Source organism: Phoca vitulina, unplaced genomic scaffold, assembly GCF_004348235.1.
Source record: "Phoca vitulina isolate PV1807 unplaced genomic scaffold, GSC_HSeal_1.0 scaffold85, whole genome shotgun sequence".
In the NCBI taxonomy this organism is placed as follows: Eukaryota; Metazoa; Chordata; class Mammalia; order Carnivora; family Phocidae; genus Phoca; species Phoca vitulina.
Window position 1 is genome coordinate 3700305 of NW_022589788.1, and position 23498 is coordinate 3723802.

Consider the following 23498-nt stretch of genomic DNA (forward strand, 5'->3'; position numbering starts at 1 on the left):
TACTCACCCCCCACGGGCCCCTCAAGTACTCACCCCCCACGGGCCCCTCAAGTACTCATCCCCCACGGGCTCCACTCAGCCCGCTGACGTTTCTGGAGCACCAGAGTTTCCTCACTGGTGCAATGAGGCTAGAACACTGCTCAGAGGGATCACTGAGTGGCTCCCAAGAGATAACACAAGTGTGGGAGGGGAGCCCAGGCACTGGATAGGGCAGGAGAGCGGGGCCAAGGCAGGCAGGGGTGAGGAAGCCACGGGACATGGGAGGGGGACAGCTAGTCGGGGGCTGAGTTAGGACCTGGGGCAGGAGTGGCGAGGAAGGGGAGGTGGGGAGGAGGAAGGGGGAGGGGTAAGAAGGAGAGAGGGAAGGTGTGGAGGAGAGAGGGAGGGCAGGTGTGGAGGAGAGAAGGAGGGGAGGTGAGGAGGGGAGACAGGGGTAGCGAGGAGGGGGAGGCAGGGGTGGCGAGGATGGAGTGGGAGGGGTGGTGAAGAGGGAGAGGCAGGGGAGGCGAGGACGGAGCGGGAGGGGTGGTGAGGAGGGGGAGGCAGGGGAGGCGAGGAGGGGGAGGCAGGGGAGGTGGGGAGGGGAGACGGGTGGTGGGCCTACTGTGTGCTGGGCACTGTGCCAGCCTGATGTACTGGCACCTGTTCATTCTGTGGAGGAAGCGGGGGCTCAGAGAGGGGCCAGCGCCCGTGTCAGGCGCACAGCTGGTTCACGGGTGCACACGTGACCTGAGGGACAGCAAGCCTCGACTCTCCACCACTTCCTCCAGTCTCAGCAGAGTGGAAAGAGCACTCTGGAGGTCCCCCTGGGGTGAGGAGGTCCATGGCTGGGGTCAGAGGCAGGAGAAGGTGGGAGCCCTGAGCTGGGGGCTGTGGGGAGGAGAGGGGAGCCCCAGCCCTCAGGGCTGGGGGTCCCCAGTGGGGGGGGCTCTCACCAGAACATGTGGTCTTTGGTCACTCGCTCCTGCAGAAGTGTCCACTTCTTCCCCAGGTCCGATGATACGTAGAGCTTCAGGGCAGAGAGAAGAGAGACAGAAGTCATGCTTTGAGGATGAGCCTCTTCTGAGTCAGGGGTGATCTCCCCTGGATGACGAATATGCCCCAGGCAAGCCCCGCACTCAACCTCCGAGAGGCCGAGAGGCCGAGGGTCAGGCGTAGGGGTTCCAAAAAGAGTCATTCTGGCCCCCAGGCCAGCTGGTAGGAACCGAGAGACACCGGCTGGGCAGACCCCCGAGAGGAGATGCCCCGAGCCCCACTGTCCAGGAGGGACTTGACGACACGCTGCTGGGGGGGGCAGGGATGGGGGTGTGGGAGGCTGGAGGCCGGGTGTGTGTTGAGAAGGAGGGAGCAGGGTCTGCAAAGGGCAGGCAGTGTGAAAGCACGTCCACGCAGGAACAGCAGAGCCCTTGGTGCCTGGGGTCTGCGGTCACGGCAAGAGCACGGGGCCTCTGCTCACAAGGGCCCTGTGCTTGGGTTTAACGCTCTGTGGCCACCAACTTGAACTTCCTAATATATGTGTCTTTGAATCTGAGTTTTGTAAGTGAAACCCGATGAAACAATAAGCTTATTGGCGGGCGGTGGGGTTGGGGGGCTCAGAGCCTGGGGTCCTGCAAGGTCCTTCCTCCTACCACCTCCTGGGATAGACTCTGGGGAGGCCTGGGCCTGGGCTGGGGAGGGTCAGGGTCAGCCCCCTGCGGGCTGAGTCCAGAGGCGGGGCCGTGGGAGCCTGGGAGGGTCTGCACTCGCTGCACCAGTGTCCCCGGGCACAGGGCTGTGTGATGTTAAATAGCTCATAAAAAGCGCCATGACAGCCTGCCCCCCACCCCTCCCTGTGGGCGCCCACCTTGGTGGGGAAGAAAGGCACAGCTTAGGGGACACAGTCAGGGGTACTGGGACACTGTCCCCTGGTGACAGGTGAGAGCTACACTTGCAGAGGGCATAGCATAATGCAGAGACTTGCCCAGTCACTGTGTTGCACACTGGAGACTAAGGTAACATTGTGTGTCACTCCAGCAATAAAAGAAGCCCACCAGGCCAGGTTGAGAGAGACTGCAGGAGGAAGGCTTGTCCTGACTCTCAAACATTCCTCATATCGCACTGGACCCTGCAGAGCACACATCTGGCCCAGCCGAGCCTGCCAGGCTGCACGTGGCTGGTAAGATGAGGCACTTGTGGGGGCGGGGGTCCTGGAACACAGGAGCCCTGTCTGTCCCTCCCACCCCTCTCCCACCAGCTCTGTCCCGAGTCAGCCTGGGGGTGAGAACGAACGCTGTCCCCCACCTCCCCCCAAGCTGGGATGTGGGCAGGTCTACAATCGAGGTCCCCAGCATCTTTCATTTGTGATTTTGCCAAGTTTTCTTGGCCAGCCTCCCGTGTCAGAGGGTGGGGTTTATGGGAACGCTGAAGCACCCACTCCACTCCTGAGAGCAGGGTGGGCCATGAGGGTGTTAAGGGATCTCTGCACCCATGAAGCAGGATGCACGCAGGAATCCTACACGTCCCACATGGAGCAGAGACCCGAGTGTTCCATTGCAGAGGCAGGGCTGGGCGGGGACACTCCGCTGTCACTCCCGGGCTGAGAGGCCAGCTATGCTTGGGGGCAGAGGAGACCTGGTTCCCCTGAGCCCTGGCTTACAGTTGCTGTGCCTGCCTCAGTTTCCCCAGCTATAAGATGGTATGTTTTGCAGGGATGAGTCTGTGACTTGAGAGATCATGGGGTCCCATAACCCTGGCTCCCAAGAGACTCTATAGTACAGTTGTGTGACTTCCCAGAGCTTCCTAAACCTCAGTCCCCCACTTTCCTAAAACAGGGATCCAGAGCCCGGCCCTACTGGGATGTGTGCGCTGATCCCATGCACTGCAAAGCGGTTGGACTAATTATGTGCCCCACGAATCCTGTCGGCATCATGTAGGGATGTCATCATCAACCCCCGGCAGCTGCTGAGAGCTGACTGCGTGGGCGTGGGCCAAGCATGTCCCCTCTCAGACCATCTCATGACATCTCTGTGAATCAGATGCTTTTATCAACCTGTTTTGCAGATCGAGAATGGCAGCTAAGAGCAGCTGAGTGATTTGCCCGGGGTTGTTCGCTGGCAGAGGCCAGCTTTGGATTCTCTGTGATTTGAATGCCCCTTCCTGTACTCCTCTGCACTCAAGACGTGTCTAGAATAAGTCAGTTAAGCAGAGCAATTTCACGGCCAGACCTCAGGATGAAGGAAGGCCGACGCCAGCCACTGGACCTCAGTGTCTCCATCTGTGAAGTGGGTCTAATAACCATGACAACAGTCGCTGGATTGGAGCCCACATCTGCTGGCCTTCATCTGACCCAGCCTGTCCCCATCAGGGCCCCAAGTAATGGAGAGCAAGTGAGGTCACAGTGTCATTCCTGCTGTTGTTCATGAAGGAAGGGTTTGTGGAATCTCAGAAGGGAAACTGGGGCTCCTCAAGCGTCAGCCCTGTGCCGTCCTGGCCTTCAGTGTGGGCAGAGGTACCCCCATCCCGGAAGCCCACCCCAGCCCTGCCTAGTGCCAGTCACCCACCAGCTCCCAAGGCCAGGACCCCGGGCCTGTCCTCACCACCCCAATGCCACACCCAGTAAGTCACAGGCTCCCAATGTGCTAACGTCCTCCACCTAACCCATAGCTGCTGTACCCCTCTCCACCCTGCTGAGCCACCCGTGTCTCTGTGGCTTCCTGCACCCCTCCTCTGGGCCTCCTGCCTACAGTCCTCAGCCCTCCCATCCAGCCCTTGCTCCATGAGACAGCCACCGGGATCTTTCTGGGACACACACCTGACCACGTCACTCTCCTGCCACTTTCCAGGGGATGCCATAAGCCCTTCCTTGGGATAAAGCCCACACTCCTATCATGGGCACTCAGGGTGCCTGGGCCGCCCGGCCCATATATCCCCCCCATACCTCCCATGTCCCTGTCACGCCCGGGTCTGGGCTCCTGTGTGACAGTGTTGCTAATGTGTCTCATGGGGTCCTCTGAGCATCTGTACCTGCCATTCGATCTGGCTGGAATGCCCTTCCTTGTCTTCATTCAGTGTTCAAGACTCCGTCTGAAGTCACCTCTTGGTCAAGGTTTGGCCAAGGTCAATGCTCAGAGGCCCTGGTATTGCAGAGCCAGGCTCAGAACCCAGTCCACTGGGTCGAGAAGCCTGTGTCAGGGCTCAAGGCCCAGGAGATAACTGGGCTACAGTGCTATCCCTTTGCTGTACGCCCCACTCTGGCCTGGAGGAGGGGTGCCCTAGGATATGCCCCCTAGTGCTGTCACCCACCTGGCACTGGGAGCCCTGGCGCTTCTGCTCCTCATCTCCAGGACCCTCCTGCGCTCCTCAGCCCACTTCCACCTCCATCTGGGGCCTCGTCCTTGCTACCTGGCTTCTAGTAGACGTCCTACCTCTGAGGCCACAGGTTCAAGTCCCACATTCTGGATTCTTCCACCACCCTCGGTAGACTCCCTTCATGGCTCCTTCTTCCCCACAGCTGTAGAAAGAAGACCTGGTGCATCCCACCTCAGTGAGCTATCCTCATCCTAACCACGGCATCCTAACTACAGCATCCTAACCACGGCATCCTAACCACGGTGTCCTAACCATGGTGTCCTAACCACATAGTCCTAACTATGGCATCCTAACCACAGTGTCCTAACCACAGCATCCTAACCATGGCATCCTAACCACAGCATCCTAACTATGGGGTCCTAACCACATAGTCCTAACCATGGCATCTTAACCACATAGTCTTAACCACATCATCCTAACCATGGCATCCTAACCACAACATCCTAACCACGGCGTCCTAACCACAGCATCCTAACCACAGCGTCCTAACCACAGCATCCTAACCATGGCATCCTAACCACRGCATCCTAACCACGGCATCCTAACCACGGCATCCTAACCACGGCATCCTAACCACATAGTCCTAATCATGGCATCCTAACCGTGGTGTCCTAACCACATCATCCTAACCGTGGCGTCCTAACCACATCATCCTAACTGTGGCGTCCTAACCACATCATCCTAACCATGGCGTCCTAACCACATCACCTAACCATGGCGTCCTAACCACTGTGTCCCATGAGAAGACGCTCCACCTCAGGACGGCTGTCCCTGCCGGACACTCAACCACAGACCCTGGAGAGAGTCGTGCTGCATGGCTGTGACTCCGGAGTTTGTGAGCCCGTGGTAACAGTGAGCGTTGTCCCTGTTCTTAACAAACGTGGGGGTTTCCTGTGTTAAGCCACCATGCCCTGCTGTCAGCAGCACAAAGAGAATGCCCAAGACCATGAGATTTTGCTCCACAAGGAAGCTGAGCATCTGTCAGCACCGTGGGTGTCAGGGCCACCAGAACAAAGCACCGTGGATGGTGCTTAAGGCCTAAGCCTTATTCTCTCCCCGTCCTGGTGCCTGGGAGTCTGAGACCACGGTATGGCAGGTTCGTTCCCTCTGAGGCTGCCCTCTTTGGGGTGTAGACAGCCATGCTCTCCCCGTGTCCTCATGTGGTCATCCCTCTGTGCGTGTCTGTATCCCGATCTCCTCCTCTTGTAAGGACATCTGTCATAATGGACCAGGTCCCATCCAGATGAACCATTTTAACTTAAATACCCCTTTAAAAGCCCCATCTCCAAATACGGTTACATCCGAGGTGCTGGGGGGGTGGTGAGGACTTCCACATACAGCTTTTGGGGGAGACACAACACAGCCCATGCCAGAAGCCCACCTCCTACCACCTCCACCTCTGGTGTCCTCCCTCCCTCCCTACCACAGGCCCAGGTCCGCTGCCTGCATCTCTGGGAGCTTCTCCTGACCCCCCAGCCTCACACTTGCTGAGAGAACTCCCACCCCCTGAACCCCAGAGCTGTTTGCTTAGTTTCTTCCCCGTCTTGGTGGTTTTGTTTCCTGCTCCTCTGCAAAAGTTTGTGCAGCTCACCTCTCCCCCAGCCTAGCCCCGGACTGATCGCCGCTGGGTGTGCCGAACGGATGGACAAATCTGATGCTAGGGCAGGGGCTGGCAAACTTTTCTGGAAAGGGCCAGACAGTAAATATCTCTGGCTTTGTAGGCTATGCAGTGTCTGTTCTGACTACTCATCTCTGCCCCTGGAACAAGCAAGCCGCCAGAGACAACATGGAAACGAATGGGCTTGCCTATGTGCCGGTGAGGCTTTATCTACAAAACGGGTGCCAGGCCATGTCTGCTGGGTGCACGATATGAAATTATCACTTTAATATTTAAAAGGGGCTTTTTGGAAAGTTTTCATCCCCTGCAACGTAAGATTCAGGAGCACGAGGAACTCATCCATCTTACTAAGCACGTGGAGTCATGCCTGGCACGTACGCAGTAGGTGCTCAATCAATAGCTGTGGCTCGAGCAGCTGGTGGCACTGAATCTCTGGAAGGGCCTCAGTGGGAGAGCCTAGCAGCAGGTATGGCTGTTCATGGAGCCAGGTACTGAGCTAAGAGCTTGTCAAAGGCTGCTCACTTATTCCACACGCGCGTGCATGCACCATAAGATGGGCCGTTGCCCCTTTACTGATGAAAGAATGGGAGCTCAGAGAGGTAAGTAAGCCACTCGAGGCCACGCAGTGTTTGCTTGTGGACCTGAGTGTGACACCCCAGTGGTTGAGGGGTCCCCCGGGAAGGATGCCACGTCACCTCTAGTCCTTTCTCTGGGCCATCTGAGTGACCAGGCCAGGACCCCCTCCACCTCATGCCTTAATTTACCCATCTACAGATCGGGAGAGAACAGATCCCATCCTCAAATAGTAAGCAAATAAAAAATGGGTGTGCAGCCATCAATTTATGGGAGGCTGGTAATAAAACTTCCGCGCTAATGGATGGCATCATGGCTGCCGTCCCCACTGATGTACTTGCGTTGATGACGCCCACCCCGGGACGTGCTGGAGCCTTTCCAATTTGCTCTCGTGGGAGGTGATTTTATAATGCACCATCAATTGCTGCAGAAATAGAATATTTCCACTTAATAAAAGACAAACACCAGCAAATAAACAAGAATAAACACATGGGGGACATCCTAGCTGCTGCAGCGGACCCCGCACGCTGATGTCTTGTGGAAGGGCTGACTGACTCCAGGTGGCTCGTCCAGGAAAGGAGTGGAGGTGGCCTACCAGAGCTACTCTGGCACAAAGATGAAGTGCTCGAAAGTCAGAGCAAGGGAGAAACAAAGGCGAAGCAGCAGGATGAGGTCGGAGGAAGGTCATTCACAGACATGCGTGCCGATAGGTCTTATGCAATTATTAGAGGTGCTGTCCTCTGCCAACGGCCCAGGCTCTCAGCGGTGTGCTGAGCATGGTGGTCGGCTCTCAGCATCCTTCCCTCCTTCGCTGTAGGGCGCCTCATCGCACACAGGCTGGAAAGTGAAAATCCAGCCCCGCTCAGACTCCCTTGCAGCTGGAGTTCTGGGTCAGAGATGTACTCGTGGGAGGTTTGGACGGTGAAGGTGGCTACCTAGGGCCATGCCTGCTGGCCAGCAAGGTCACGGCGACATGCTGCAGCATCCATCCTCAGCTCTGGAGGCTAGAGGGACGGCTGTGGTGGAGGCAGCAACCGGACCCTGCATCCCACTGGCCGGCCACGGGCTCCATGAACATTGCCAGGCAGATGCCTGGGTCTCAACATCTGCTGTGTGTCCCTGACCTTGGTAAGTCCAGCGGGGCTCCCGGTCCTGCCCCTCATGACATGGGAGGTAGAGGCTCCCCAGGTGGGAGAGCTCTAAGTCTCTGGGGAGGGATCCTTGGGGGTCCAGCCTGAAGTCCCTCCCCTAGACCCTGGACAATTTAGAGAACACCCAGTGCCCCAGGCTAAATCCTTCTTCTGCTTAAATTATCCAGCATGGAGTCTCGTTCCTGCCCTGAGCTCTGTCAGACAAGGATCAGGGCAAACAGGAACACACACTGAGGTGTAAGATTCTCCTGGCTCACGAGATTGTTCTGTTACTCAGAGAAGCCCGATTTCTGCCCAATTCCTGCCCAATTCTGAAGTCTGAGGTCAGGGAGGAGGCGGGGCATTGACGTCTGGAGCCCTGTGGGGAATCCTCAGCTACTGACTGACCTTCAGGGCAGCCGCTGTGAACCAACACCTCTGCCCGCCCCTTCTTAGGGGAACCCTTGCCGGCCCCCCACCCCCTCCCTGCCTTGACAGCCACTCTACTTTGTGTCACCGCGGATAAACGCAAACACAGTTTTACTTAGGCTGGAGGATTGCGAGTGTTCGGTTTTCTCTAATCGCTTGTGCAATCTTCTCTACTGTTCTGAAGTTGTGTTAAAAAGTAAATGTACTTCCCGATCCATTCTCTACACCTCTCTCAAACCCCCTCCTCTAGGAAGGCTTCCCAGATTGGTCATCCAAGGTGTCTTTTCTTCCCTACTAAGTTTCTGGAAGGCAGTCCCAGGCTCAGATTAATTTCTCACAGTGCTGGGAAACAGAGGAGGTTCTTGATGGCGAGCAGAGTAACACATAACAGTGTTAGAGGTAAGTGTCCAGGGCCGTGCTTGCAAGCAGGCCCCAGGGACGAGCACAGGAAACCAGCAGGTCAGTTTGGCGCCAGTGGTCCCCAGAGAGCTGGTGTGGGAAGGGACCGCTCGGCTCTCACATCCTTTTGATCCCAGGACCCCAGCAGTTTGCTGAGCCTTGAAAGAAAAACCACCGCATCGGGGTCTCACCTGGGAAGGCTGCCCAGGCTCTGAGTAAGGTAGCCTCAGAGCACCCCAAGCTACAATGGCCCGGTGAAGGGGGGAAGTGAAAGCAGGGGGACAGGGAGGTCTGAGGGTGGGAGGACAGAGTGTTTGCTGGGGGAAGGGGCAGGCACCTGGGAGGAAAGCGGAGGGGAACGTCTGCCTCTGCCCCAGTCAGCAAGTCCTTCCCAACGGAATACTGGTGTCCATCCCTGTTGACTCTGACTTTGGCAGGTGACTTGCCTTGGCCTACAGTGTGTGATCCAGGTCAAAGCAGACATGCCAACTCTACTGGGGTGGTTTTCCCTGCCCCCCTCCCCACCCTGGGGCCTCCGCCCTCCATCATGAGAACAGCCTGTCCCCCGGGGACCTCAGGTTCCAGAACAAGAGAGGCGTGGAGACCTGAACCCTACCATTGGCCAGGAGCCGTGCATAGCCTGTCCCAGCAGCACGTGGAAGAACCCTAGCCAACTCACAGGCCTGAGAACCAGCAATAACGCTTGTTGCTGGGCGTCACTGAGGTCTGGGGCTGTGTGTTACTCAGGTGAGCAGATGCCAGCCTAACACACTGGGTCTGTGGGAATCGAGAGCCGGTGCGGTGCCACCACACCATCCCGCTTCTTCGAAGTTAGAGAGCTTTGAAAACCATAAAACCCTAAAAAAAAAAAAAAACCCAAGGCCCTATTGTCCATTATTAATTTCCCTTAAATTCCTCATTCCTTTCATAACTACCACGAAACCATTTTTCCTCCCCTTTTTCTTTCCTTAGAGTCACAGGAAAGAACCAAGGAAAATAACCGAGATTTCAGCTCCATTAATTTTTCAGGGCATCATAAATTAAAGAGCAATTGCAATGCAGTCAATTTCTGCAGGAAAATAAGTCTCCATGATTGTGCTTTAGTCTAATTACATGGAAGGCTAAGTAGTGCTATTAATACCCAGAAGCACATGCTGTCCCAAAGGAAGGCGCTCGGAGCAAAGAGGTGGTCCCTGGGGCCGGGGGAACCCGGGGACGCCAGTCAGCGAGGACCAGACCTTGGCAAGGAGGCCAGGTCCTACAGCGAGCCATGGCTCAGACCAGCCAGAAGTCTGCATTTGGAGGCATTTGACCTAGGTGATCCCTCGTGGGAGAAATCCATCATTCGTCACCAACTGATCCAACCGACTGGCACCCATCTATCTATTCATCCATCACCCTAGCCCCCATCCATCACCCACCCACCCATCCATCCATCCTCACCTCCCCGTCCATCCATCCAACAAATATCATCAGCCAGGAACTTGAGAGGCACCCACCCATCCATCCATCCCCACCTCCCCATCCATCCATCCAACAAATATCGCCAGCCAGGAACTTGAGATGATGAAATGCTGTACAAACTAAGAAGAGTCCCTGCCCTCAAGGAGCTTACCCAGAGCATGTGTGCAGGGAGCAGACATAATCAAATAATGTCACAGATCTATAAGCACACTGGGATCAGCCCTGGGAAAGAGAGGTGCTGGGATGCCGAGGAGTGTGGAACAGGGGGCCCAAGCAGACCTGGGGGTGCAGAGGAAGACCTTGAAGCGGACAGCTTCTGTTTGCCTCTGGACCATGCCCTGTCTTTCTCCACCCTTCTTCGCCCTTCTCCTCCCTGGGGGCTGGCCTGTGAGGATGGCATCCACTGCCCAACCCCACTTTGGCTGGGTTCCCCGTCCCAGGCCAGGCCTCCTTCTGGGCCCCTTCTGGAGACTCCAGGGGCTGCACCTCCTATTGGGCACGACGGTAGGCTGAAACGTGGCCCCCAGAAGGCAGCCACGTCCCGGTCCCCAAACCTGTGCAAGCGACCCTTATAGGGCAAAGGCAGACGGGATTCAGTGAAGATCTTTGGACGGGAAGACGGTCCTGGATCCCCCGGGGGGCGCAGAGAGCAATTTCTCTGATTTCTCACACACACACACACACACTCACACACTCACACACACTCACACTCTGTGAACACAGAGCAGAGACACAGAGGAAGGCACAGCCCTTGCCGACTGGAGAGGCTCCTTCACAAGCTGCCCGGACACCAGAAGCTGGAAAAGGCCAGGTCCCCCCTGGAGCCTCCAGAGGGAGCGTGTCCCTTGCCGATGCCTCGATTCTGATCCAGCAAAACTGATTTTGGACTTCTGATCGCCCAAACTGTGGGAGACCACACTTCTGGAGTGGCCAGTCATGGAGCCCCTGTGGTCACTGGCTAGAGCTCTACAGGAAACAGATCCTGGCCTCCAGGGCAGCTAGGGCAGCCCTTCGTCCTCCAGCGCTCTCCGCGCCCTGCCGCACCCTCCTCCCCAGCCCTCAGCACCTGCCGGTGCCAGCCCCGGGCTCTCCTACCCCCTGGGCCTGGAAAGAACCCTCCACCACGTTCTCTCGATCACCCTGTGGCGGGGCCCTTGGGTTCCTGTGGGGCCCTGGTGACACAGTTCCCAGAGGAGAGGACATGGACATGGATCTGAAGGACAAGTCACTCCTAGTGAAGTGGAAAAGCATCCCAGGCTGGCAGAAAGGAAAAGCATCCCATGCTGGCAAGGCCCGGCGTGGGAGGGTGTGTGGAATATTCTGGAAGTGGAGGAAGGCCTTATGGCTGGTGCATCCAAAGGGGAGGCCAAGAGGAAAAGCCCTAATGAACCTCCTGTTTTTCAATCCTGTCTTACGTGCTTATTTATGCCAAGTGCACCTCTCACCGCTGCCCACTCAGTTCCCACACCGCGCGGCTGATGGTGGCGCCCAGACCACCAGGCCTCGGGGCGAAGGGCTCCTGGGACCCCGTGATGAGCAGCCTGCATTTCCCCATGACCCCACCCAACAGAGCCATGGTGGACGCCTCGGGCCCAGACACCAGCCCCGGGCCTGCTTACCTTGCTCTCCTTGGTGTAGGCCAGGACCTTGTCCTCCTCCTTGGGGTGGAAAATCAGCGTTTCCACCGAGAAGGGGATGAGCTGCTTCTGGAAGGTGGCCCCCTCGTCTGTGCTGAGGAACAGACTCTGGTCCCGGTCGCTGAGCGAGGAGCTCACCAGGACGATCTGAAACACAAAGCAGGGGAGACATGAGCCTCCACTCTGCACAAGGCTATGGAGGGGGCAGCAAGAACTGCGGGGCCACCCCCTCCCCACCCCGCCCCTGCCCACTCATGCTAACCAGTCATTCATTCACTCACTCCACAACTATTTCCCCATGCTGGGCACTGTCCACACAGCGAGGCCCTGACCACGAGCTGGGTTTTTCTGCTGTGAATGATCCATTCTGTGGGGGCAGCACAAGACAAGTCAGTGCGTCCGCCATCGTGTGGCGGCCCGGCGGCCCATGGAGACAAAGCAGGGTGCGGGGGAGGTCGGGGTGGGGGCCGCAAGCACTGGACCAGGTGGGAGGCGACCCAGAACAGTGGGCACCAGGGCTGGACCTCGGATGTGAGGTGGCCAAGGGGGGGGAAGGACTGGAGAAGTAGCAGTGGGTCCAGTTCTGTGAGGCCTTAGAGGCCACCGTGGGAGTGTAACGGGGTCCCCCAGAAAGACACCATGTCCCCACATCCTCACCCTGGTACCCGTGAAGGTGACCTCACTTAGAAACAGGATGTTCACAGATGGGATCAAGTTAACCATCTCAGGATGAGATCATCCTGGAAAGTGGCAGACAAGGTGCCCACGGAGAGGTCGGGAAACTGAGGCACAGAGAGGGGAAGCAAACTGCCTGAGGTCACACACCACGCAGATGGAGCCAGGGTCTGGATCTAAGAGGGAGTCCATGCAGGGAGGGGTGCTGGCAGGGTAGGGGGGTGGGACCAGCCCGGCCCAAGACGAGCCCAGCTTTCCCGGGGGGAGGGGGGGAGACTGTGGGGCACTGAGCCCCCTTCTTGCGGATGCCCCAGCGCAATGGGCTTCCCACATCTCAACATTCCTCTAGAAGACGATGAAGCACACGGGACATAAATCAATAAGCTGCACAAGCTCCTGTCTTTACAAATGAGAATCTGATGTGCTCTTTCCAGGGAACCCTGAGGAGCCCTGTGAGCAGGTTAACTGGTCTCCGGCACGGATCCTGCCCGTGCCAGCCAACCCAGGGTCTGAAGGAGAAGGGCAGGGCGCCCCCAGAGCCTGACCCTCGGCAGCCGTGCTCCCGGAAGGTAGAGGAGGCTGTGTGGGAGGTGTCCCTCTGGGTATGGTTTCCACACAGGAGAAGTGGAGGGGCCAAGAACGGCCAGGGAGCCCGCTTCATGTAAACCCTTCCCCGGATGTTTCATGGCAAGGGAGCTTACCCACGCATGAAAAGTAGCGAGTGCAAACTTAGGAGCAACTATGTATTTTCTGTGAACAAAATCCTAAGGAAGCATATGACAATTTTGTCAATGGTTACTGTATAAAAGTAAGCGTGATTGTGTCAGCGGGGGTGCAGAGAAATAAGAGTGGAGGGATGACTATTCAGCCATAAGATAAAAGGAAACCCCGTCACTTGCGACCACAGGGACAGACCTTGAGGGCGTCATGCCCAGTGAGTGAAGTCAGAGAAAGACAAATACCCCGTGATCGCACTTACAGGTAGAATCTTCCAAACAAAAGCAAAGCCTGAGCTCACAGATGCAGAGAACGGGTTGGTGGTGCCGGCGGCGGGTAGGCGAGGCGTGAAGGGGGTCAGAAGGGCCCAAACTGCCCGATACAAAGTGAGCGGGTCACGGGCTGCAGGGTGCCCAGAGTGGTGACACACTGGACTGCATGTCCGAACGCTGCTGAGAGAGAGGATCCCGAACGATCTCATCACGAGAGAGCATCGCTGTAAGGGCGTGTGGTGGCGGAGGGTAACCAGACGTACGGCGGCGCTCATTCCACCATAAATACAAATACCGAATCGTGATGCCGTACACCCGAAACAGGTAATGCTATACGTCAATTACAGCTCAATTTTGAAAAAATGAACGGAAGGAAACACGGAGGACGTTAATAGTGGTTGGTTTTAAGTGGTGGAGTTAGAAGTCATTGATTTTCTTATTTTAAATAAATGTTGTAGTTTAGAAGAATTTTAAATTTACAGAAAAGTTGCAAAGATAGTACAGAGTCCCATAACCCCCGGCGCAGACTCCTCGGCTAGGATATCTCCCGTTTGTACAGCTAAGGGGCCAGCATCCACGCGTGGGTATGGTCTGAGCTACGCGCTACGTTCCACGAGCGGCTTTTCCCGGTCCGGGACCCCATCCAGGACCCCACATGACATTCAGGTGTCCCGTCCCCTGAGGCTTCTGGGCTGTGACTTTCTCCGACATGCCTTGTTTTTCTTGACCTTGACAGTGTTGAGGAGTTCTGGTCGCGTATTTTGCAGACTGCCCCTGGATTTTGGCTTATCTACGCTTTCCTCGTGGTGACACCGAGGTCATGGGTTTCGGGAAGAAAGGGCACGGAGGTGAGGACCCTCCTCACCGCAGCGGGTCCAGAGAGCACACCATCGAGGGGAGACTCCAGCCCCGGTGCTGGGCTCGCTGGCCGCGTGGTGCCGGTCAGGGCTCCCCACTGGAACGGCACTCCTTTGCTCCCCGCGTCCACGCTGTCCCCACGGAGGACAGCCCCACGCACAGCCCACACCTGCGGTGGGGAGGGCGGCTCCCCTCCTTGAGGGCCTTGGAGCTGCGAGCGTTCTCGTGAACTCTTCTGCATGCGAGACTGGTCTCTTCTCCCGCACTTACTGACTCAATCACTTATATACGTCACTATGAACTCATGCATATTTATGTTAGACTTTGAGTTGTAATTCAAGGCTGTTCTGTTATTTCGTTGCCCAAATGCTCCAGCTCTGGCTAGTGGGGGCTCTTTCTGGCTCCTGCGTTCTCCTTGCCATAACACTCTGCTTCTATTTCTAAATGTTGTTCTGCGCTGCACCTGGCCTCCCTGGATAATCAGGAGGAATGAAACAGATTGCCCAGATTTCTCACACATCGTACTGGAGACAGCTTGGTCCACTCGACATCTGCCCAAACACGCAGGCCAGACTCTGTGCCCCACCCCAGGGCAGCCACCCCGACGCCATGCTCCTCAGGGCCATCCGGCCAGGGAAGCCCAAATGTCACTCATCAAAATGCTTTCTCTTGATGATAATTTCTAAATGTTCTTAGGCTGCAACTATTGACTTACCCACCTCCCCCAGTAGCTTGTGCCCTTGAGCGCACGATAGCGACTTAACTCCTGTTTTTCCGCCAGCATACAGTCCAGGCTTGACGTGGCGCTGTGCGTTAATCCCGCCTGAGGGATACTGACTGAATGCTTGCGCGCATGAATGAATAAGTAAGTCCATCTCAATCTGTGATTCCGAAAGGAATTGCTCGTTCACTCTTCTCCTTTGGGAGGAAAATATTCCTAGGGATATGTAAGAAGCCTGGAGACTGGACGTCATAACAAATCTCATTCACTTCTCTCCATTACTCAGAGCTTCATACATCAGTGAAGACTCATTCATTCATTCATTCTTCCATAGTTACTAAAACCACAGAGTCAAGCAAAGATTTAGGTGTGCACACGGCTTTGTGGCAGCAGAGCCGGGGGGAAAGGGCCAAAAGGAGGGCTTCCTAGAGGAGGTGGCCCCCAGATGAGCCTTGAAAAATGGATGGAAATTTGACTGGCAGACCCAGGGGAGGGTGTTTCATTCAGAGAGGACAGCATGACCGGAGGGTGGGGTCCCTGCCCCGCCTCTCGCCCCCTCCTCAGGCTCCATATCTCAGCCATATAGAGCCCTGCTGTGTTTCTCCAGCTCACCGAGACTGTTCACATCTTGACCGCCTTTTCGTGCACGGTTCCCTCTAGCTAGAATGCGCGGCGGGACCAAGACAACCCCAACCTCATCGCAGATAATTCAGAATCAGAGTTTACAATTTCAAAATGATACAAAATCCACATGTGATGAACTTAAAGCAGCTTCTTAAAAATGTTCGGAGCCCCCAATTCTGGGCCGCTTCCACAAAGCTGAATATTTCTCATTTAATTTTGCAGGTGCCTCCAGTATGAATTTATCCTGTTTTTATGTTGGGATGCCCTTCCCCTCTTTATCTGCTTGTCAAATACCTCCTCATCCACTGAGGCTCATTTCAAACGTCACCGCCTCCAGGAAGCCCTCCATGATACATGTCCTCCAACAGAGTTATTCCAATACGTCCTCCGCCCCTTCCTCTAGCATCTTGTGCATTCATCTGCGCCAGCCCAACACTCTTAGTGTTCTCTTTGGGAGTCCGCCTCCCCCTCCAGGCAAGGCCTGTGTCTTTGTCACGGCCATGCCTCCAGCCCAGAGCACAGGGCCTGGCACCGACTGGGTACCACGTCCCAATAAACAAGCGTTGGTGCTACTCCCACACAGAATTAGGGTTCCAGGTACGGGGTCGCCTCTCCATCCCAGCCCTCCATGATGGCCAAGGCCCCCCCTGCAGTGGCACCACGGTGGAGAAACAAGAAGCCAAGGAAGTCATTCTGGCCGGGGGCCCAGCAATCTGGATCGGGGGCTATTTTAGGCCTCAGAGTGGGACAAGTAAGCCAGGAAAGATGGGGGACGAAAAAGTGCTGACAAGGAAAGGATTATTGGAGCAAAGAAAACAAATCAATTAGCACTGTGCTGAGTGGAGGCTGGCAGATTGTTCTTCCAAATTGGGAACCAGACTATTTCCAATGGTGTATTTTTACTGCGTACTATTCCGGGCCAGCATATGGTATCTGCACTGGGTTCCGGGGGCCCACGAGGCTGGGTGTTTTGAAATCAGAGGCCACGTGTTGGAGAGAAATATGGGACAGGTTCAGAGGACTAGCGGCCAGCCCCTTTGAGCGTGGGTCCCAGGACTGGCCGTGTAGCCTGCGGGGCCCCAAATGCAGGGCTCAGTGCTCAAAAAGAATTAAGAATTTCAACACGGCGCAGGCAACCATTACAGCAAGCACTAGGTGTGGGTCGCACACCCCTGAAGCCCACCCCCATCATCCCAAAGCAACTCAGCTAATAAACTCGGGGACCTAGAGCCCCAGCGTCAGGGAGGCTGCTGGAAGTGTGGTGCCTCCGCCCCACCCGGGTCAAAATCTGTACTTTGTCGAAGTCCCTGGTGAGCCCCGAGCGCCCTGCCGCTGGACACCTGCTTTAGGCCATAGCTCCTGCTGGTTCTCAGCTCTGAGCCCACCAGCTCTGGGCCTCTGAGCACGCTGGCTGACCCACATCCCTCGCCACATCCTTCCCGGGATTCTATGGCTCATGGCGCCACTCGGCAGCCACTCTGACGATGCTCCGCAGGGTGGGGAGAACACTGATGACAGCACCAGGAGTCCGGCGAGGTCACGACACAAGCACAGGGGGGCGAGGGACAGTGCCGGCTCTGGGGGCACGCAGAGCTGGGCTTCGAGGCCTCAGTTGCCCCCGCGAGCTGTGAGCTGTGCAGCCTTGGGAAAGTTACCTCACCTCTCTGGGCTGCCGTTTCCTCCTCTGTAGAGGGGAATCCCCGTGGCAGAGGTAACCAGAAGAGTCAATGCACAAAGTGTGTAGCAGACTTCGCCCAGTGCCTGGGACACAATGAGCATCCCGAACATGTGGGAGCACACCATACAGAACAACTCGGTTTATTGTCACAGAAGTTCTCCAAGCACCGCTGTGAGTCAGGGTCACATTGTTGAGGCAGGTCATAGGTGGTGGTGCGAGGGGCAGGAAGCGTATGGCCCCCTGCACTGTAAGACCCCAGGACAGATGTGGGCAGAGGGCAGAGAAGCTGCCCCGGGGGGAATGACCCCTCTCTCTCTGGGGTGTGGGCTGGGGCACGGCCAGAGAGGCCAAGTGCCTTGTGGAAGGTCACACTGCCGGCCGGGGTCCATGGCCTCCTCTCTCCCGACATCCCCCGCCCGCACCCCTAGCACACATCATGGCCAGCGACCCAACTGCCCCTGCCCAGGAAGCAGCAGCAAACACCAGGGTTCCCAGGGGGATGCACTTGGGAGGTCTAGAGACACCCTCCCACCTTCAAGGGCTACCAGGAGTAGCTTCCGGAGGTCTGCAGGTCCACCCAGGGCTTTGAGGATGGACTTCTGTCCATGTGAAGGGAGGGGCAGGGGGGCTTTCTGACCTTCTTCATCCATTCCTTCTTCCCTTTGGCCCACACTCTTGGTCTTATTCTTATAAAGCATTAACTGACTCATTGAGCTGCACATCAGACCCCAGCAGGGAAACAAGCCCCCCAGGACCCGTGCCGGTGGGGGAGCTCACAGAAGACAGCAGAAGGCGTTTAATGGTGTGAGGGGTACGCTGAAGCAGGCAACCCCTGAGGTGGGGAGCCCTCCCCTAGGTTGGACTGGAGTAGACAAGAGCCTTCTGGAAGTTTCTACAGGAGATGCACTGCAGGATCCCGGTGGGGATGGGTCGGAGTGGGCCACATGCAGAAAGACGCTCCGAGAAGACAGGGTAGACCGTGTGCCATCCTGACGCGGGACTCATGTCTCCCTCTCCACCCGGTCAGGAGACCTACCTGAATCTGGGGGCCCAGACGCCCTTATCTGACCCTTCTACACATCTCCGCTGGCCTGGACTCCGGTTTGGACCTGCCCGCCTGAACCATCCCCGCCCGTGGGAACCGCGTGGGGCCCCGCCCCACTCAGGCGCCAGGTCGCCTTCCCTGGGCCAAGACTTGTGGCTGCAGGGCTCCCGGCTCCTCTCCTCCGAAAGGTGGTGCCAACCTCCCAGCCTGCCTGGCTGAGGCAGTCTCGAACATCACAGCTCTCAAAGCTCCGAGTTTAAAAAGGGAAACAAACAGCATCCAGAAACTATTCCTCGCCTCTGCTAGAGCTCCCTTTGAACGTGCAACAGATCTCTGGTTTCCATTCAGAACTCCAACCAGGAGAGGACTTTTTATTTTAGTCTGCCCTTCCCCAAGTTTATCCCTAAAAGGGTCCCCACCCCGGCCCCCAGGATCCGTGTCATCTGCATTTACCTATTTAAAACCCAATTACCTGGTCTATTCCTGGCCAGACAGATGTGCCCAGCGAGGGACACAGAAAACTTGGCTTTGACACCAAGAGAGGCAGACAGCCGAGACAAACAAGTACAGCGGCATCCACCCTCCAGTCTTAAATTAGAAGCGGTGCAGAGCATCTCACACACGACTGTGTGAGTCATGATGAGCAAAAATAACTCTCCTGCCCAGAGTCGCACTCTTGTGGATGGATGCATCCTGCTGGGATATTCAGCACGCAATTGGATCAGCTACCCAGAGTCGCTGGAGCTAATCACTTCATACGATGGTTTTGGTGTGGGTAACCAGCAGCACAGAAGAGGTCACAGGACACAGAGCCTGACTCTGAGGTGGTTCTGCCATCTCTGTGTTCCATGACCTTGGGCGAGTCACTCTCCTGGACCTTAAATTGGAGGCAGTAATCTCTTCTGTGCAGAGATCCCAAATTAGGTACACTATTTGAAGGTGTTGGAGAAATACCCAAGGGCTGATCATTATTTTATGCTTTCTTAAACCAGAAAGATCTATCATTGGAAAAGTCAAGGATAATCTGAGTTTACACAAACGCAAGCCTGCTGGAAACCCTTCAGTGTCGCTCCTGGGATGGCATTCACGACCCTGTCCCATGACCTCACCCTGCTGACCTCATCATCACATGGCCTGAGTTCCCGCCCTCGTGAATGGCCTCCAGTCCCCCAAACTTCCGCTCAGCTTTAGAATGCTTCCCTCTTTGCCCAGATGCCCTTGGTCGTCTTCCCTCCCACTGCAGTGTAGGCTGAGGCCTGGGGCAGACCAGAGGCTGACGTGGAGGCCATGAAGGTCATCCGGGTGAGACAGCCCCGTGACGTCGCAGAGGAGAGGGCAGATTCCAGCACACGGCTGAGCCGGGAGTTCAGTGGGTTCGGTGCAGAATGAACAGAATGGGGAAATGTGGGAACTCGCCCAAGCTTCTGGCCCAGCTGATGGAGGGGACGGCATGAAACGAAGAGCTGGCTTAGGGCAGACAGGGGTATGGCCTGTTGGAGCCTCATGCTGGGGCGGCGGTTCCTGAGGGACACCTGGTGGAGGAAGGGGTGCAGGGGTTGGACATCTAGGGTGAGCTCAGCTCCCTGGAAATCTGCACTGGGGGCAGGTATTTGGAAGTCACATGGGCTGGGGGTCCTGGGAGTGACCCAAGTGCTGAGCTGGGGTGGGGATGGGGAGCCCTGCCAAGAGGAGCCCATGAGGAGGGGGTGAGGCAGCAGGAGAGGCAAGCGCCTGCAGGCCAACAGGGGAGCCCCCTCCCGATTCCTGCCCCGCACCTCTGCCTGCCCACCTCCCGTGGGTGTGTAGCCTAGGCCCAGACCCCAGCCCTCCCTCACTCAGCCCTGCTGGCCCCAGGCTCTTCCTGTTGGGGCTCCCGCTCTGAGGGGCGCTTTCCTGACAACAGGGCAGTCCCTCAGCTCAGAGACCACCTTCTGGGGGCATGGGGGACCCTTCCTGGACATGCACCTAAACGGGCCCTGACGCCAATGTTCTCTGTGGTCTTAAAAACAATTATTAACACTCTCTGAAAACATCCATTTATAGTATCATTTTTTTAATTGTGGCAAAGATACATAACACAAAACTTACCATTTTAACCCTTTGGGCATACGGTTCAGCGGATTAGACATAATCAAGGTGTCACCAGCCATCGCTCCCAGAGCCTTTCCATGCTCCCCAACCAGGTCCCATGCCCCCCCTTCACATTCTGTGTCCCCCCCCCATGCCCCCCGCCCCCCCCCGAGACCACGCTATCGGGAACACATCCTCCATCTTGCTTACTGCTGAATCCCAAGCCCCCACCTGGCACATGGCAGGTGCTCAGCCGACAGGTGCTGAACACTCTTGACCAAATATACTGAAATCTCATTTCTGGAAAATGTTTAACAGATGAGGGAGGGAGGCGTGGTGTGTGTGCTGATAGCAGCCCTTCTGAGCCCCCCCCAACCCCGCCTCCTGGGACTGAGCCTTCCGACCCCCGCCCGCAGTTCCCCCACCAGCTGTCAGCCTCCCAGTCCCTGCTCAGATGTCCCAAGTGCTTCGGGACCAGCCCTGACCCTCAGAAGTATCTGGAACTATTCCACCCACTATAAGGAGCTGACCTCGTTCCCTTTTCCTCAGGCCAACCCACGGCAGGCCCTACTTCCAGACACTGTCTTGTCAGAAAGTTTGCTCAGTAGGGCGCCTGGGTGGCTCAGTTGGTTAAGCGACTGCCTTCGGCTCAGGTCATGATCCTGGAGTCCCGGGATCGAGTCCCGCATCGGGCTCCCTGCTCAGCGGGGAGTCTGCTTCTCCCTCTCCCGCTCCCCCCTCTTGTGCTCTCTCTCTCTCTCACTCTCTCTCTCAAATAAATAAATAAATAAATAATAATAAAAAAAAAAAAAAAGAAAGAAAGTTTGCTCAGTAGGCTCCAGCCCAGGTCTTGGGACTTCTCAGCCCTTACCTATCAGCATCCAGGGGTCTTGCTAAGACCCCAAAGTGGCTCTGAACTTGGCCCCGGCACATGGCTTCTCATTTTTCTGTTACAAGAGCGACGAGGTGGGGGACGTTTCTGTCTCTATTTTATAGACAACACCCAGAAGCAAAGAGGGGGAAAGGACCTGCTCAGGCCCACACAGCCTGAGAGCCGTGACACTGGACCGAGCCCCCACTCTGGCCACCTCCACCTGCCTCCGTGTCAACACTCGAGCTGACGGGCATCCAGCACAATTTAGGAAAACGTCCACACAAACACAGTTATGGAATGGATTGTCAGGAAAGCGCGGGCTCGGGCTTAATTACTGGCCCGACAATCACTCACATGCCAGGAAATGTCCCCGAGAACATTTGTAAATTTAACAGAGAGGCAGACCTTTTCCCTTTGGCCAGAGGCTGACTTGGAATATCTTGCGTCTGATCGATAGTAACTAGATAAGGCAAACATATTTCAGGCCATAAAAAATAGCTCATCACCACTATTTTATAGCCTTCATCTATTAATAATCTTGTCTGCCACATTTGTGAAATGAGAGGCCCCTTCGGCCCCTCCCCCATAATTATTGATGAGCTCTGTTCTCTAAAGGGGCTCACACAGAGGCTTTGGAGTGAACATGCTCTAATTGTGTTTTGTTTGGCTGTCTAAAGATATTTTGCAGACAAAGCTAAAAGCCTGCTTGCTGGGGCGGAGTGTGGCAGACGGCTAATTCTCTGGAGTGACTGGTTCTGAAAGATTGTCTTTTATCAGGACGGCTGTATTAACTATGTACGATTAGATCTGTGAACAAGTTGTTCATTCATCTGCCCCCTAATTGAACAGCAGCTAGAGGACGTATGTCAGTATCTGCCACGCCTCTTCAGCGGCGACCCGGCAGCCTCCCGAGGAAAGATGGTGGCTTTCGGAAGTAACTGTGGGATCTCTGGAGGCTTTCTCTCAAAACATTTGAGAACAGAGACCAAGATAGTATTGCATGCGCTGGTCAGGTGGGTGAAAACGTCACATGAGAGTCAACTAGCCGTCACTCTCCTCACCTTCCCTGGAGGTGAATGTCTGACATGAACCCATGTCTACAGCGGGTGGTCAAGGCCACGGTCATCAGTGTGAGGACTGTTGACATTCTGTGGTCACAGAAGCAAGTAAGGAGGGAACAGACAGGCCTCATCTTGGTGAGGAACCCGAATTCTCTCCTGGCAAGCCCCGGCAAGGTCTCGTAGCTGACATCACCTTGAATCACGGCTCACCTGATTGAAACGCTTCTGCGTTATATAGAGTAGATAACAGCATGGGTCATAACGTGCTCATACGTAGCATGTATTGAGCACTTACTGTATACCGGGAACTACACTGAATGCTCTATACATAGTTGAACAACCCTCCAATGAGGTATTTACTATCGTGGCCCCTGTTGATGGATGAAGCAAGAATACCCAGGGAGGGCAGTAACCACACGCGGGTGGTGAGCTGGAGACAGGCTACCGCCAAGGTGTCCAGGCTCTTCCTTGCACCTGCAGAGAGGCGTAAGGGGTGCAGAGTGCTTTTCCCGTCACTGTTCACTCGGGCGTCCACGGAACCCATGTCAGCTCGTGCTGGGGACAGAGTGGGGGCAGCCTCATTGTCCCCGGCTTCCTGGAGCCCACAGTCTTGTGGTGACACCATGACCAAAGACACACATAAACAGACAATCATGAACCCTAACGAGGGCCCAACATTTAACAATTTGGGGGTCTGTCTACGAGGTACTGGTAAGACCAAGGAGAGAGTGAGACGGGCCAGATCCAGCGGGAGGATGAGGGGGCCGTGGCAGGCGAGAGGGCTGCAGACGTAAGGATGGTGGAGGTAGCAGGACTGGATGTCCGCTGGGTGAGGCAGCTGGGAGTCTGGAGGGGTGTCTGGCTCTTGCCTGCAGTACTGGGAGGAAAGCAGTAAACCAAATGGGCCTGGTGCCTCCCGGTGCTGGAGAAGAGCCTGTGGAGACTGAGGAGTGAGCAGGAAGGTGAGAGGAGGACCAGAGAGGACATTGCCAGGGAAGCCACCGGCCAGTGGCAGTGCTACTAACTGTCAAAGGTGGGGGACAAGGGTCCCCGGGCATCACTGATCATCAAAGGTGGGGGGCTGGGTGTCCCCAGGCATCACTGATCATCAGAGGTGGGGAACTGGTGTCCCCGGGCATCACTGATCATCAGAGGTGGGGAACTGGTGTCCCCGGGCATCACTGATCATCAAAGGCGGGCACTGGTGTCCCCGGGCATCACTGACCAGCAGAGGTGGGGGACTGGTGTCCCGGGCATCACTGACCATCAACGGTGGGGAACTGGTGTCCCCGGGCATCACTGACCA

The 23498-nt window shown here is 56.2% G+C and overlaps 1 protein-coding gene across 1 annotated transcript in view; it reads right to left on the reverse strand.

Moving 5' to 3' along the window:
• SORCS2 (sortilin related VPS10 domain containing receptor 2) overlaps window positions 1-23498 on the reverse strand; it is a 448684-nt gene that overhangs the window by 64554 nt on the left and 360632 nt on the right. The window contains exons 5-6 of the mRNA XM_032395519.1: window positions 11580-11744; window positions 936-1009 (exon numbers count right to left, since the gene is read on the reverse strand). Of these exons, the coding sequence (XP_032251410.1) occupies window positions 936-1009; window positions 11580-11744 (239 nt within the window). The remainder of the gene's footprint in view (window positions 1-935; window positions 1010-11579; window positions 11745-23498) is intronic.